The 16,363-nt window shown below is 36.1% G+C and overlaps 1 protein-coding gene across 1 annotated transcript in view; it reads left to right on the top strand.

Moving 5' to 3' along the window:
- The first annotated feature begins 12,513 nt into the window (after nt 1–12,513).
- The window catches only part of LOC110314895 (vomeronasal type-2 receptor 26-like), a 25,072-nt gene continuing 21,222 nt past the window's right edge, over nt 12,514–16,363 (top strand). Inside the window, exons 1-2 of the mRNA XM_021189090.1 lie at nt 12,514–12,728; nt 13,867–14,164. Coding sequence (XP_021044749.1) covers nt 12,514–12,728; nt 13,867–14,164 — 513 coding nt within the window. The remainder of the gene's footprint in view (nt 12,729–13,866; nt 14,165–16,363) is intronic.

Below are 16,363 nucleotides of genomic sequence, written 5' to 3'. Positions count from 1 at the left end.
GAAGCGGGAGTGGGTAGGCAGGGGAGTGGGGGTGGGGAGGGCATATGAGACTTTCGGGATAGCATTTGAGAACCACTGCTATTGCTTGTATCATGTTATCGTGATAACAGAACAAAAAAACAAACAAAAGAAAACAAATTCTTCCCACAACTGAAATAAAATAACACTGTCACTATGTATGAAAACCCTGCATTTCCTATATAAATCCCAATATTTATTATTGAAGTCTTTCACTTTCGTGTGTAGGTTCAATTTTTTTTGGAATTTATTTTTTTGGAATGTTTTCCTGATTTATTTCTCAATATATTTGTTATTGGTGTAGGGAATAATCCATTTTTAATATTTTGGATGTATCTTGATACTTTGCTGTTCTTTTTAGAAAATCAAACTTGGGTGGAGTTTTAGGATGTTGCACTCAGAGAATCATATCTTCTTCCAATAAGGACATGCTGGCGTCTTGCTTACCTTTTTTTATTATTTTTATTATTTTCTCTTGTTTTATTGGTAAAGTTCTGAAATCATTGTGAGTGGAGAAGACAGAAATCCTTTTTATTCTTTATTTTATGAGAATACTAGGATTTCCTCCCATTCAGTATGATCTATAGTTGATTAGCTCTGTGTTAGTTATCCTTAGCCTTTACTTTGTTGAGAATTTTTCCTTTTATTTCTAATGTCTTTAGAACTTTTACCTTGAAGGAGTATTGGATTTTTATCAAAATCTTTATCTAATTAGATGACTATAGGATTTTTTCTCTTGTGTTTGTTTACTCCATTTCTTAGGGATATGACATCCTCTTTTTAACTCTGTGGAAGCAAGGCATAGGGACAGGCAAAACATACACAAACACAGAGACAAATTAAAAAAATAAAAATGAATTATGATTAACAAGAAAAAAATGAAGGCATGGTTATGCCTTATATGCCTTTTAACTCAAAGTTACTATCTGACTGTACCTCCCAAGTGCTGGCATTGAAGGCATTGATTATGAAAAATGAAAATACCTAGAAGCATAGCAATTGTAATCAAAGATATAAAACGACATCTGTTGATAAATTATATAAAAATTATTCTGGAAATGCAACATAAACTATGATAAGACAATTAACAATGGGATACAAATTGTAAAAGAAATTAATTGTGGATGACATGATAGTATACAAAGGTGACTCCAAATATTCTCTGAGAAAACAGATACAGCTGATAAAAAGCTCCAACAAGGTGGCTGGAAAGTTAGTTAACTTTAAGAAATCAGTAGCCCTCCTTTATACAATTGATAAACTGATTGAGAAAGGAGTTAGAAAAACAATACCTTTCACAATAACCAGAAATAACATAAAATATCTTGGTCTAACAATAACCAAGCAAGTGAAAGATCTGTATGACAAAGATTTCAAATCCATGAAGGAAGAAATCAAAGAAGACTTCAGAAGATGAAAAAATTTCCCATGCCCATGGTAAGGTAGATTTTACATAGTAAGAATGGCCATCTTACCTAAAGCAATCTCCTGATTTGAGTAACACCCGTCAAAATTCTAACACATTTTTTTATAGACCTTGAAAGAGTAATTTTCAATTTCATATGGAAAAACAAAACAAAAAACAAAGAAAGAACTAAGGATAGTCAGAACAATCCTGCACAAGAAAACAATTTCTGGAGAATACACCTCTCAGGTCCTGCGGGATAAGTTATTCCGTGGTCCTCGAGGGGGATCACGAAAATAAAGTGAAATGGGAATAAGAGAAAGAAAACGGGACTATGCAGCAGCTTTTGTCATAGTCCGTTTAATGAGGAAAAAGGCTCAAGTTTTATAGCATACAGAGAGGGGTTAGGGAGTGATCAAAAGAGGCAGAGTGAAGGACAAATGGGGGAAGCTAATTGCAAGTTTGAATTTATCTTTCAGTGATTTATCTCAGGGCTTTTGCGTCACTGCCCCGGAATGCCAGGTGGCTTATCTCAAAGCCCCTGTCCTCCTCAGAGCTCAAGGTGGCAGTAACTCCTTTAATAGCCCTTGATGTTTGTTTAGGGCCAGAATCTTGCTGATTCCTGTAAAACAGCCTTTAGGGGAAAGGGCTGACTGGCTCTTAACAAAGAACTATATGGTTCTCAGCTGCAAGTTGTAAAAATTCCTGGGTTTTCTCAACCTGGTCTCCAACAATCACCAACCCTGGCCTCAAGTTGTATTACAGAGTAATAGCACACATTGATATATGGAATTGAATCGTCTACCCAGAAATTAATGCACACATATATGGACATGTGATTTTTTTGATAAAGTAGCTTAAACCCTACAGTGGAAAAAACAAAGCATCTTCAACAAAAGATGCTGGTCTAACTGGATGTCTACATGCTAAAGAATGAAAATAGATCCACATTTATCATCCTTCAAAAACTCAAGTCCAGGTGGATAAAGGACCTCACCATAAAACTGGATACACTAAATCTCCTACAGGAAAATGTGACAAACCCTTAAATGCATTGGTATAGGTGACAATTTGCTGAATAGGACAGCCATGCCTTAGTATATAAGATCATCAATTGATAAGTAGGACCTCTTGAAACTGCAAAGTTTTTGTAAAAAAAAAAAAAAAATGGGGACCAAAGATAAACAGAATCCTCAACAGAAGAATCTCATATGGCCAAGAAGAACTTAAAAAAACAGTTAAAGCCATTAGTTATCAAGGAAATGGAATTCGGATACCATCTTACACTGGTCATATTGGCTAAGATTAAAAAACTCAAGTGATAACATATGCTGGCGAGGATGTATAACAAAGAATCTCTCTTCCATTGCTGGCAGGAGTGACAGTTATAGAGCCACTTTGGAAATCAGTTTGTCATTTTCTCAGGAAACTGGAAATAGTTCTCCCTCAAGACCCAGCTACACCACTCCTGGGCGTATACTCAGAAGATGCTCCACAATCCCACTAAGACACTTGCCTAACTATATCCATAACAGCTTTATTTATAATAGCCAGAAATTGTAAACATTGTAGTTGTTGCTCAACTGAATAATGGATAGTGAAAATGTGGTACATCTACAAAACGGAATATCATTCAGCTCTGAAAATCAGCCATCAATAATTCTGTATGTAGATGGATGGATATTGAGAAAGTTATCTATATAGCCCAGTCCCAAAAGGACTTACATGGTATGTATTCATTATAAGTGAATATTAGCCATAAAATAATGATACCCATGCTTCACTCCACTGAGCCAAGGAGTCTGGACAGGATGGAGAGCCAAGCAAGGATGTTTGAGGCTCACTTGGAGTCAGGAATGGAATGGTAGTGGAAGGCAGAGTGCAGGAGGGAACTAGGTGTGAGAGGGGATATGTTGGAAAATTGAGAGGTTTGGCTACAGGTGTGAGGGGAGACAGAGGAGATGGATACCATGATAGCCATGAGCCATGGAAATTTGCAAGTGATGGAGGAGGCATAGAGTGCATTTCCAGGAAGAGAAAGTGACCTGATATAGGGGAAGCACCAAAGAATCAATGGGGGGGGGCTGTCCTTAATTGTTACTTATAGCATTGACGATATGGAGCCTGGTGAGACTACCTCTTGAAGCCAGGTAGGAACCCTGGTATAGTGATAGCAACACCAACCCATCCACAAAACCTTTCAATCCCCAAATTTACCCTGACTACAAGAAATGGAGGGATTCATGATAGAGTGGAGAATGAGGGAACACCCAACTGGTAACTGGTCTAACTTGAGATCCATCCCATGGGCAGGCACCAATTCCTGACAGTAATAATGATAAGTTGTATATTTGCAGACAGGAGTCTAGCATGATTGACCTATTTGAGGCCCCACCCACTAACTGACTCATACGGACAAACAGTGGATGGAGCTTTGGGACTTTTATGGCAGAATAAGATGAAAGATTGTGGCCACAACAGAATCAACTAACCTGGAACCTTGGAGCTCTCAGAGACTGAACCACAACAGAGAACAAACAAGGGCTGGACCTAGGTTCCCCAACACAAATGTAACATATGTGCAGCTTGGTCTTTATGTGGGTCCCGCTCAAATGGATCTATGTTGTTAAAGAAGGAGTTTAGAGAGGGGGATGGAAGGATACAGTGCTACAAAGTGACAAACAGGAGAAATAGTGTGTGTGTGTGTGTGTCCTTAGCCTCTTTTTCATAATGTCTACTTGAAAATTTTATGGAAATTGTGAGTTCGAATAGATACTGAACATTTTTTTTTTCATTAGCAAGCATTATCATAGAGAGCATTGCTGTGGAGAGATGGGAAGTTTTCCTGGTATAAACACATGAGAAAGATAAGCTCTTGTCTTATTTGAGGTCCTGTTTAATACAGGTCCACTGGACACATGCACAGGCACAGACCTAGTTAGGGGGTTAGGTAATGACTTGAAGGCAGTGTGCCACTCATTGGTGGATTTCCATCATCCCTTTTAGTGGGTTCACACATAAGAGGTTAACAAGGTCTCAGAATGTACCATCTCTGTGAACTGGTTAATAAATTCTAAGCATTTTTATATAAATGGCAAATACTAAATCTGATTTTAATTCTTGATAGCATAAAAGTATCTCTATCTATCTATCTATCTATCTATCTATCTATCTATCTATCTATCTATCTATCTATCTATCTATCTCTATCAAATGTTTCACGCTTTCCTTTTGTCTCCACTTGCCATTTACTATAGTGGTATGATTTGTTAGTTTTTTTCTCTCTTTATTGTTGTCTTTTTCCATTTTTTTTCATGGCCACTATATGGAAAATATCTTTTAGTTCTGTGTTATATACAATTTCAATTGCATGCATAGTTATGTACTTCCAGCTATCCCTGCATTTTGATGTTAAAATCAATATCTTCATGTATTATATATCCATTAATATATCAGCATGATTCCTTTTTAAAATTTTTATTAGATATTTTCTTCATTTATATTTCAAATGCTATCCCAAAAGTCCTCTATAACCCTACCTCTGCCATGCTTCCCAACCTACCCACTCCCACTTCCTCGCCCTGGCATTCACCTGTACTAGGGCATATAATCTTCGCAAGACCAAGGGCTTCTCCTCCCATTGATGACCAACTAGGCCAAGCTCTGCTACATATTCAAAGAGAGACACAAGCTCTGGGGGGTTCTGGTTAGTTCGTAGTTGCAGATCCCTTTAGCTCCTTGGGTATTTTCTCTAGCTCCTTCATCAGGGGTCCATCTTGTAGATTACTGTGAGCATCTACTTCTGTATTTGCCAGGCACTGGCATATCCTCACAAGAGACAGCTATATCAGGGTCCTTTCAGCAAAATCTTGCTGGCATATGCAATTGTGGCTGGGTTTAGAGGTGGTTTATGGGGTGGATCCCCAGGTGGGGCAATCTCTGGATGGTCCTTCCCCCAGTCTCAGCTCTGAACTTTGTCTCTGTAACTCCTTCCATGGGTATTTTGTTCCCCATTCTATCTATACATTGGCCTTCCTTCTTCTTGAGTTTCATATGTTTTACAAATTGTATCTTGGGTATTCAAGTTTCTGGGCAAATATCCACTTGTTAATGAGTGCATATCATGTGTGCTCTTTTGTGATTGGGTTACCTCACTCACGATGATATCCTTCAGTTCCATTAATTTACCTAAGAATATTATAAATTCATTATTTTTAATTGCTGAGAAGTACTCCATTGAGTAAATGTACCATATTTTCTGTATCCNTCCCTCTGTTGAGGAACATCTGTGTTCTTTCCACCTTATAGCTATTATAAATAAGACTGCTATGAACATAATGGAGCATGTTTCCTTATTACAAGTTGGAACATATTCTAGGTATATGCCCAGGTAAGGTATTGCTGGATTTTCTGGTAGTACTATGTCCAATTTTCTGAGGAACCATGAGACTGATTTCCAGAGTGGTTGTACAAGTTTCCAGTCCCACCAACAATGAAGGACTGTACCTCTTTCTCCACATCCTCATCAGCACCTGCTGTCACCTGAATTTTTGATCTTAGTTATTCTGACTGGTGTGAGGTAGAATCTCAGGGTTGTTTTGATTTGCATTTCCCTGTTGATTAATAATGTTGAACATTTTTACAGGTGCTTCTCAGACATTTGGTATTCCTCAGTTGAGAATTCTTTGTTTAGCTCCGTACCCCATTTTTTAAAAGGGTTAATGGATTTTCTGGAATCCAGCTTCTTGAGGTCTTTGAATATATTGGATATTAGTTCTCTATAGGATTTAGGATTGGTAAAGATCCTTTCCCAATCTGCTGGTGGCCTTTTTGTCTTATTGACAGTGTCTTTTGCCTTACAGAAGCTTTACAGTTTTATGAGGTCTCATTTGTTGATTCTAGATCTTACAGCATAAGCCATTGTTGTTCTGTTTAGGAATATTTCCCCTGTGCCCAAATCTTCAAGGCTTTCCCCCACTTTCTCCTCTATAATTCCAGTATCTCTGGATTTATGTGAAGTTCTTTGATCCACTTAGACTTGACCTTAGTACAAGGAGATAAGAGTGGATCAATTTGCATTCTTCTACATGATAACTGTCAGTTGTGCCAGCACCATTTGTTGAAAATGCTGTCTTTTTTCCACTGGATGATTTTAGGTCCCTTGTCAAAAATCAAGTGACCATAGATGTGTGGGTTCCATTCTCTGTCTTCAGTTCTATTCCACTGATCTCCTTGTCTTTCTCTGTACCAGTACAATACAGTTTTTATCACAATTGCTCTGCAGTACAGCTTGAGATCAGGCATGGTGATACCACCAGAGGTTCTTTTATTGTTGAGAATGGTTTTTGCTATCCTAGGTTTTTTGTTATTGCAGATGAATTTGCAAATTGCCCTTTCTAACTCTGTGAAGAATTGAGTTGAGATTTTGATGGTGATTACATTGAATCTGTAGATTGCTTTTAGCAAGATTTCCATTTTAAATATATTAATCCTGCAAATCCATGAGCATGGGAGATCTTTCCATATTCTGAGACCTGCATATTTCTTTCTTCAGAGAATTGAAGTTCTTATCTTACAGATCTTTCACTTCCTTTGTTAAAGCACACCAAGTTATTTTATATTATTTGTGATTTTTGTGATGGGCATTGTTTCCCTAATTTCTTTCTCAGCCTGTTTACCCTTTGTGTAAAGAAAGGCCACTGATTTGTTTGAGTTAATTTTATATCCAGCTACTGCACTGAAGCTGTTTATCGGGTTTAGGAGTTCTCTGGTGGAATTTTTAGGGTCACTGATATATACTGTCATATCATCTGCAAATAGTGATATTTTGATTCCTTCCTTTCCAATTTGTATCCATTTGATCTCCTTTTGTTGTGTAATTGCTCTGCCTAAGACTTCAAGTACTATATTGAATAGGTAGGGAGAAAGTGGGCAACCTTGTCTAGTCCCTGAATTTAGTGGGATTGTTTCATATTTCTCTCCATTTACATTGATGTTGGCTACTGGTTTGCTGCATATTGCTTTTATTATGTTTACGTTGGACTTTTTCAAATGCTTTCTCAGCATCTAAAGAGATGATCATGTGGGATTTGTGTTTGTGTTTGTTTATATAGTGGATTACTTTGAGGGATTTCCCTATATTAAACCATCCCTGCATCACTGGGATGAAGCCTACTTAATCATGATGAATGATCATTTTGATGTGTTCTTGGATTCGGTTTGTAAGAATTTTATTGAGTATTTTTGCATCAATATTAATAAGGGAAATTGGTCTGAAGTTTCTTTCCTTGTTGGGTCCTTGTGTAGTTTACGTACCAGAGTAATTTTGGCTTCATAGAATGAATTAGGTAGAGTAACTTCTGCTTCTATTTTGTGGAATAGTTTGAGGAGAATTGGAATTACGTCTTCTTTGAAAGTCTTATAGAACTCTGCACTAAACCCATCTGGTCCTGGGCTTTCTTTGGTTGGGAGTCTATTAATGACTGCTTCTATTTTTTTTTAGGGGATATGTGACTGTTTAGGTCATTAATCTGATCCTGATTTATCTTTGGTACCTGGTATCTGTCTTGAAAATTGTCCATTTCATCCAGGTTTTCCAGTTTTGTTGAGTATAGCCTTTTGTAGTAGGATCTTATGATATTTTGGATTTCCTCTGATTCTGTTGTTGTGTCTCCCTTTTCATTTCTGATTTTGTTAATTAGGATATTTTTCCTGTCTCTTCTAGTTAGTTTGGCTAAGGGTTTATCTATCTTGATGATTTTCTCAAAGAATCAGCTCCTGGTTTGGTTGATTCTTTGTACAGTTCTCTTTGTTTCCACTTGGTTGAGTCCAGCCCTGACTTTGTTTATTTCCTGCTTTCTACTCCTCTTGGTTGAATTTGCTTCCTTTTGTTCTAGAGCTTTTAGGTGTGCTTTTAACTGCTAGTGTGTGCTCTCTCTAGTTTCTTTTTGGCAGCACTCAGAGCTATGAGTTTTCCTCTTAGNANNGCTTTCATTGTGTCCTATAAGTTTGGGTATGTTGTGGCTTCATTTTCATTAAACTCTAAAAAGTCTTTAATTTCTTTCTTTATTTTTTCCTTGACCATGTTGAGTAGAGTGTTGTTCAGCTTGCATATCAACATTGGCTTTCTATTATTTATGTTTTTATTAAAGATCAGCCTTAGTCTGTGGTGATCTGATAGGATGCATGTTATAATCTCAATAATTTTGTATTTGTTCAGGCCTGTTTTGTGACTAATTATTTGGTCAATTTTGGAGAAGGTACCATAAGGTGCTGAGAAGAACATATATCCTTTTGTTTTAGGATAAAATATTGTGCAGATATCTGTTAAATTTATTTTTCAAAACTTCTCTTAGTTTCACTGTGTCTCTGTTTTGTTTCTGTTTCCAGGATCTGTCCATTGATGAGAATGGGGTGTTGAAGTCTCCCACTATTATTGTGTAAGGTGCAATGTATGCTTTAAGCTTTATTAAAGTTTCCTTAATGAATGTGGATACCCTTGTTATTTAACTAATTTCTAATAGTTTAAAAGACTTTCTTGCTGGGTGGAGGTGACAAAGGTTTTAATCCCAATGCTCAGTATGTAAATTTCCAAGTTCAAGGCCATCCTGATCTACAGAGTGAGTTCCAGGACAGCCAGAGCTGCAAAGAGAAACTCTGTTTTGAAAAACCAAACAAAAATCAAACAAAAATCTTCAGTTCAACCCAGAAATTTTTTTTACTGTTGGTTGTTTTGTTATTGGTTGGTGGGTTGGTTTGCCCAGATTGGTCTCAAATCCTGGGCTCCAGCAATCCTCCAGGCTCAGCATCCTGGTTGACTAAGACTACAGGAGTGTTCTGCATCTGGTCCAGCTTTGTCTTCTGCAAGTCTTCACTGAGTTTAAGTTTCTCTTCTTTGTACCCCTGCTTTTCACTAATGGTTCTTTGCAGCTTTAGCAGTATTAATGAGTAAAGTTAACCCTCTTTGTATACTGCAAACAGTTTGTGTTCTCTGTATAACCTAAAATATGAGATGCATTATAAAGCATGACCATATTTCATACTAACAATAAATACTGATAATAATCAACATTTTATTCACAAGGAAATTAAAGTTCAGAGAAAGTATATACATTGCTATGATCCTAGAGACACCTGAGATAAACTAGAAAGGAATTATCAAATATGAGGAATTGCTAAAATCATTGTATCATTGTGATATTGATGACAGATATAGCACTACTTTATTGGGACCCTGGGACCCTCGGACCCTGGGATCACTTCCTATAGTGAATAGTAAAAACTCCAGAAATATGTGTTTATGACTAGATTAGTATTGGCCATATGATTTAATACTTTTCTTCGTAATTACTTTGATTCTTGTGGGAGTTTTCATTATGTATTCCCCAGTACTGTACAGGAGCATGAGGCCACTGTACAATCAAGCACTGAGAGATCCCAAAGGATGAGTGATTTACAGGGCTATGAGTGCTGTGCCAGGCTGTGAGTAATGTGCAGGTCTGTGAGTGTTGTCCAGTGCTATGAGAGATGTGCAGGGGTTTGAGTGATGTTTGGGTCTGTGAGCAATGTGCAGGGCTGTGATTGAAGTTCAGGAATGTTCTGTCTACTGTCCTCTGATTGTCCAGCTATCACTTCTTCCTCAAAATGTTTCCAATCGCAAAGCCTCCCCAGAGCACAGCAGCAATGCTTCCTACCAGGTTTAGTTTTTTAAATTCTTTAAATTATTTTGTATCCTTACTTCATATCTAACATCTATTTCAAAACAGTTGTTTTATCATGACCATTTTGTTCTCCTGAATAAAAATTTTACTTACCAAAATCTATTTAAAATAATGTTCTTTCTGGTTTTGGTAGCAACGTAGTGGTAGGACAGACTACTTCCTGAGTGCTGGTTTTGCAAACAAGCACTACCAAGTTCTTGTTCTTTATACTTTTTGTTTAAATTAACTTTGTATTGGTTCTTTGTGTATTTCGCGTCATACCTCCCAATCCCACTCATCTTTCCACATCCTGGTGTCTGTGCTATTCCCTTGCAACCTCCACTTCCCCAAACAACAATGTTTTGTTGTGGAAGCCGTAAAGTGTCACAGTGAGTTCCACGGTATACTCACATGTCCACACATCTTTGTCAATGTTCATTGCAATGACTTGTTGTTGTGCCGTGAGCCTCTGGATGCTGCTACTTTATCAGTTGATGGCTGCTAGAGAGAATGAATGAGGTTTGTTTGTTATTTTCAGATATGTGATCCTTACAGACTGCCCATTTTGTGGTAGATGGCCTTATAGTGATTTTGAATACAGACAGAATTAAGTGAACTGAGAGGGCTAACCAAAAAAAAGAAAGTATTTAGGAAGAAAAAAAGGTTAGAGGGGAGAAAGAATTATTTTCAGGGGAAAAATGGTGATAGATTTGATCAAAACACATTATATGCATTATGATATTCTCAAGTAATAAACAATTTTAATACATTAAGAGAACAAAAGAAAAATAGTGAAAGCTTAAAAATTTCTCTTTCATAAAAGCTTAACTTTCTCTTTCCTTTACATGTAATCAAATATAATATTCATGCTGTCTGATTTCCACTAAACATCGTTTCTACATTTCTGATTTTCTCCTATTGTTCAAGTCCACTAACTTTCTGAATATATTATAAATACAGCGTATCTGTATTATACTCTCATGAAAAAACAACTTATTCATCTACTGATTTCAATATTATGGCACAGTGACTATAAGCTGGTACTTTTCCTTTAAAATTCAACAGTTGTTCTGTGGAAGATATATTTCCCATACGTGTATCTAGAGAGTGATGGGTGGAATATAATAAACCAGTCTGCCTTGTTTTCAGATATGGATCAACGCATCAAGTGTCCTAAAGATCAGTATCCAAATAAGCAGAAGAATTGCTGTCTCCCTGAAGTAAAGACATATTTGTCCCATGAAGATATTCTAGGAGCTGTTTGGTGTCTATGGCCATTAGTTTTTCTGTATTTTCAGCTATGATTTTAGAATTACTTATGTGCTATCGGGACATGCCCATTGTCAGAGCAAATAACAGAAATCTCAGTTATCTCCTGCTAGTTTCTCTAATGCAACCCTATAGGTAGAACAACAATATGAACTAATCAGTACCCCTAGAGCTCATGTCTCTAGTTGCAAATATAGCAGAAGAAGGCCTAATCAGCCCTCATTGGGAAGAGAGGCCCCTTGGTCTTACAAACTTTATATGCCCCATACATTGGAATGCCAGGGCCAAATGTGGGAGTGAGGGGGTAGAGGAGCAGGGTGGAGGGAGGGTATAGGGAACATTCGGTATAGCATTTGAAATGTAAATGAAGAAAATATCTAATAAAATAATTAAAAAACATGAAAATAAAGGTTTTAAAAAGAAAAAAAAGAAATGCCAGTGCTTTACAAAACTAAGTATGAATTAAAAATTTATATATATTTTTAAGTAATATATGTATTTCAAACATTTTACTCATAATCATATATAATTAATGTTGAAAATATATCCTATTTAGTCTTCAAACATAAGGCTTTGGCTTGGTCTTATAGAAATAGTGTAAAATATAACTGATGTTCAATTATTAGGAGTGTAGCCCTTCCCTTCACAATCAGAGAGTCCTTTGATGTCTCCTTCATATGACCCTTCATGACTTAATAATGCTTCCACTGGTTAGTCTCTCTTTACCTTAGAACCTTGAAAAGTACACAGAGTGTACACACCCCACAGGTGTTTTAGAGGACATCACACTTTTTCTTAATTGTATATTTTCTTGCTGAGAATCAGGATTCCCAGGTGCCAAGTGAGAGGTTCCTGAGCTCTAGGAGACACCCAGTGACTCTGTGAAGGGGACATAATCTAGGGCTAAGTAGGTGCAAAGCAGATTATACTCCAGGGAACTGAGGGAGTGTTTCGATACTTGTGGGCATGTATCAGGACAAAACAATGCTTTATAACCTTGATCTACACTGACCAGACAGCCACATGTTTTATCAGTTTGTTGCTGTACTATCTGGGCCAATTACTCCAAGTATCTCAACTGAACAGATTTCTGGGTTTTATCAATTATTTATCAATGTTAGTATGAAATTACTCATTGCTTTCTCTCTCTGGATTGTTCTCATTGTATTCCAGGAACAAATTTCTTGTTTTTCCTTAAATATACCTGCTTCTCTTGGCTACTATCAAGATGGGGATTTTGTTATTGGAGGATTCTTTTCCCTTAGAGTGACGGATAGACCCTTTATAAATAAATTTACCTTTAAAAGCACACCATATATACCGGAATATGTTTACATGTAAGTGTTTGGCTTCTCTCATTAAAAAATATTGCTTCATTATTTCATACATATATATAATATGTTGATCAAACCCTCCTCTACTGCTTCCCTTCCACTGTCCAGTGTCTCCTCTCTCTCAAGTTCTTTCTCTCTGTCTCCTTGTCTGTCTGTCTCTCTGTCATTCTGTGCCTCTCTCTGTATCTCTTTCTCAACTTCATGAATTCTGTCTCATTTTCACTTTTTATTCTACAGAGTTTATTTAGGCATACCAGTACTGCAGGAGTATAGGGCATCATCTATAATCTAGGCATGCTAATACTCCTAGAAGGAAACTGACTCCTTGTTCACCAAAAGCCACTAAATGCCAATAGCTACTCAGCTATGACTGGCTCTCTGTGTGTCTCTCCCCTATTCATGCTGAATTTTCTTAAATATGTGAGAAGATGTTGAAAGCACTTTGCAATTAAAAACAATTTTTCTTTGTATTTACTTAGTGTATCATAGCGAGAACACTTTATTTTTCCTGTTTAAATTTACTTGACACTATTTTTTAAATTACTATGGTTGATTAAGCACTGTGTATTTTCTTAAGTTTATCATATTTTCAAAGACAACATGAAAAACTGTTTCAATGTTGGCTATTTTCAACATTTTAATTTCTTATTTTATTTCTTCCATTTATTTCTTCCATTTTAATTTTTCAGACACAAATTGCACAGTAAAAAGTTAAATTTGTAGATTTCAAAGCATGTGATGGTGCAAAACTTTAATCCCAGAACTTGAGAAGCAGAGGCAAGTGAATCTCTATGAGTCTGTGTTTAACTTAGACTACATAGTGAGTTTTAGTCCATCCTGGACTGAGTAGTGAGACTCTGTCTAAAAAAATTCAAAACCAAAACTTGTGAATTTGATAATAAGTTGTACTATGAATCTTCATTTTTAAGATGAATTCTTCTACATTTTTATTACAGAATATCCTATTTATTTCTTTGATTATTGTGTATTAGATTGTTAAAAATAAAAATCCAGAATTGAGAGAGAGCATGAGAGGGACTCCAGGGAGAAAGTAGAGGGAAGTAACTGATATAATTATGTTTTATTAAAAACTAATATTAAAAAAGAACACAAAAATGATGTTTCCAATTTTTCCTCCTAGGGATCTTACCAAAAATTATCAGCACATGTTGGCTATGGTGTTTGCTATAGAAAAAATCAACAAGGACCCAAATATTCTATTCAATATGTCCCTGGGATTCTATCTCTTCAATGTTGACTTTCATGAGATAAAGGCTATGGAAAGTTCTATGGCTTTGTTCTCAGGAGAGAGCCCCCCAGTTCCTAACTACAGCTGCGGGTCTGAGAAGACTGATAAGCTGGTTACAGTGATAGGAGGCATTTCAACAGGAATATCAACTCAGATCTCCCGAGTTCTAAGTCTCTACAATGTCCCACAGGTATACAAATAATGGTTCCTTAGGTTAAGCATAGTAACATAATAAAAAATGCAAGTTAATTTAGCTATTGTTTATTGATGAGGTTTGGAACTTATCAAAATTTACTCTTTAGTTATCATTTTAAATCTAATATATCATTTATCATAGGATGTAATCATGTTTGTATAACTAATTTAATTTAAAACCTTTAAATTTGAAAGACTATAGATAAAGTAGTGATAAACTGTATTCTAACCATGCCAAGAAAGTGTTGTTTGCCTTGTACCATTGTTAATTCTAGGTTTCTTTTGTATCCAGTTTTAGAGCATCACAAAGCATGAGGAGTACAGTAATTCTACTAATGTATCTTCACTGTAACTACCATGGACATATTCCTGAGTCTTTCACGGTGGTAACAGCTCATACTGCCACAGTACATTTACCTTTCCAAACCACCATGGGTCAGACTTTGGCTGATTGTTGGCAGTGTTTGTAAATTTTCTCTTTTGATATGAATGTTTCAATTTTTGACTTTAAAATTCTTTTTGTTGATTAGTAATGACTTGTTATAGACAATGCTAGAGTAGTAACAGTTTTTACTCAAATGCATCTTATTTAGTAAAAAACTTGAAAAGGGCTCTTTAGAAATATTGGTTTGTCAATAATTGTTATCTGGTACTTTCTGGTTTTTGGTATATTCATGAAGTAATTCAAAATCTTTGTCAAGTGTATTAGGTTGCAATTTTATTTTTAATTTTTGCCTGTGTTTTTGCTTTCAAGACTAGTTCTCAACATGCAGTCTTGACTTTCTTGAATTTTCTATGTGGCCCAAGATAGCCTTACAGAAATCATTCTGCCTTTGCTTGTCCAGTGCTGGGATTAAAGGCATGTACCACCATGCCTGACCAGATGTTTATTTTTATGTATTTTTATGAAAGAATTTTATTTCGTCGTTTAAATATTTGGCTTTGGACATATGCCTGTTATAGAATTTATAATGATTTCACTTATTTATAAGAAATGTGTATATAATTGAACTTGGCTCGTTTTTGTCACAGATCCTCCTACTGGCCTCTCACTGGTTTCCAGTCTCTCACCTAACAGCTCTCCATTCTGTTTCCTGCTATGAGCTGCTTTGAATTTTTTTTTTTTTTTCACAGAGCAGAGAGATAGATAACCATTCCACCTTAATTTTTTGACATGTGTTTAGATATTCAATTTCCCTTGCAATTTGTGGGGGCAATTGTCTTCTCCAAAATCCACTTTTAACTTTAGCTCTGTGAGTTTATTTATTAGTCTTCTGTTTAGTTTGTCAAAGGTTTATCTTATGTAAATACCAAGTTGCTATGATACCATAGTTAAGCAGTATAGTTTGAGATCTTGTGTTGGGAGACATGTACCAGTGCCCTCTCTTTTTAGGATGGCTTTGCCCAGTTGGGTTTATTTTGTTTCCATATGAACTTTAGAATTGCCTTTGCTAGTTTTGTGAGAAGAGTCCTAGGAAGTTTGATGAGAATTACCCTTAATAAAATATCATTCTCTCTATGCATCCACATTCATCCAATTTCTAGCATCATCTTCAAAGCCTTAAAGTTTTCCACCTCTTTGTTTAGGCTTATTCCTAGGTGCTTTTATTTTTTAAATTTCACATTGTATTACTTCCATTATTTGTATCTTTACAAGTTCATTATTGACCTGTAGAAAGCTACTAGTTTGGATATCTATTCTGTGTTCTCTATTTTGATGAATGTGTATATAAGGTCTGAGAGTTTCATACTTAAAATTCCACGAGGAGCCCATGAGAAAACATTCCAACATCAATGTTTCATATAAACAGGAATAATTTACCTTTTTCTTACCCCATTTGTGTGTGTGTTTTCTTATTGTATTGATTTTCCTAGGCTTTTAAACTAAAAATGAATGGCAAAACTGAACACTCTCTAGCCCCTTTTTGATTTTTATCCATGTTAGTGTTCCTGTATTCAGTAGTTAAGGAGTAATGATATTTGGGATGTTGCACTTCTTTGGGAGTTCATGTCTCTGTGGTCTCTTTGTTTGAGTTGGAAGTCTGTTGGCTTGGATATTTTTTTTTATTTTACTTGTATATCTTATTATTTATTATAACATAATCCCTTTATGTAAATACATTTTACTATTAGAGAGAGAGACCGAGAGAGAGAGAGAGAGAGAGAGAGAGAGAGAGAGAGAGAGAGAGAGAGA

Source organism: Mus pahari, unplaced genomic scaffold, assembly GCF_900095145.1.
Source record: "Mus pahari unplaced genomic scaffold, PAHARI_EIJ_v1.1 scaffold_9758_1, whole genome shotgun sequence".
Taxonomy (NCBI): domain Eukaryota; kingdom Metazoa; phylum Chordata; class Mammalia; order Rodentia; family Muridae; genus Mus; species Mus pahari.
Note: the sequence above shows the minus strand (reverse complement) of the source record. Positions and strands in the feature narration are given on the sequence as shown.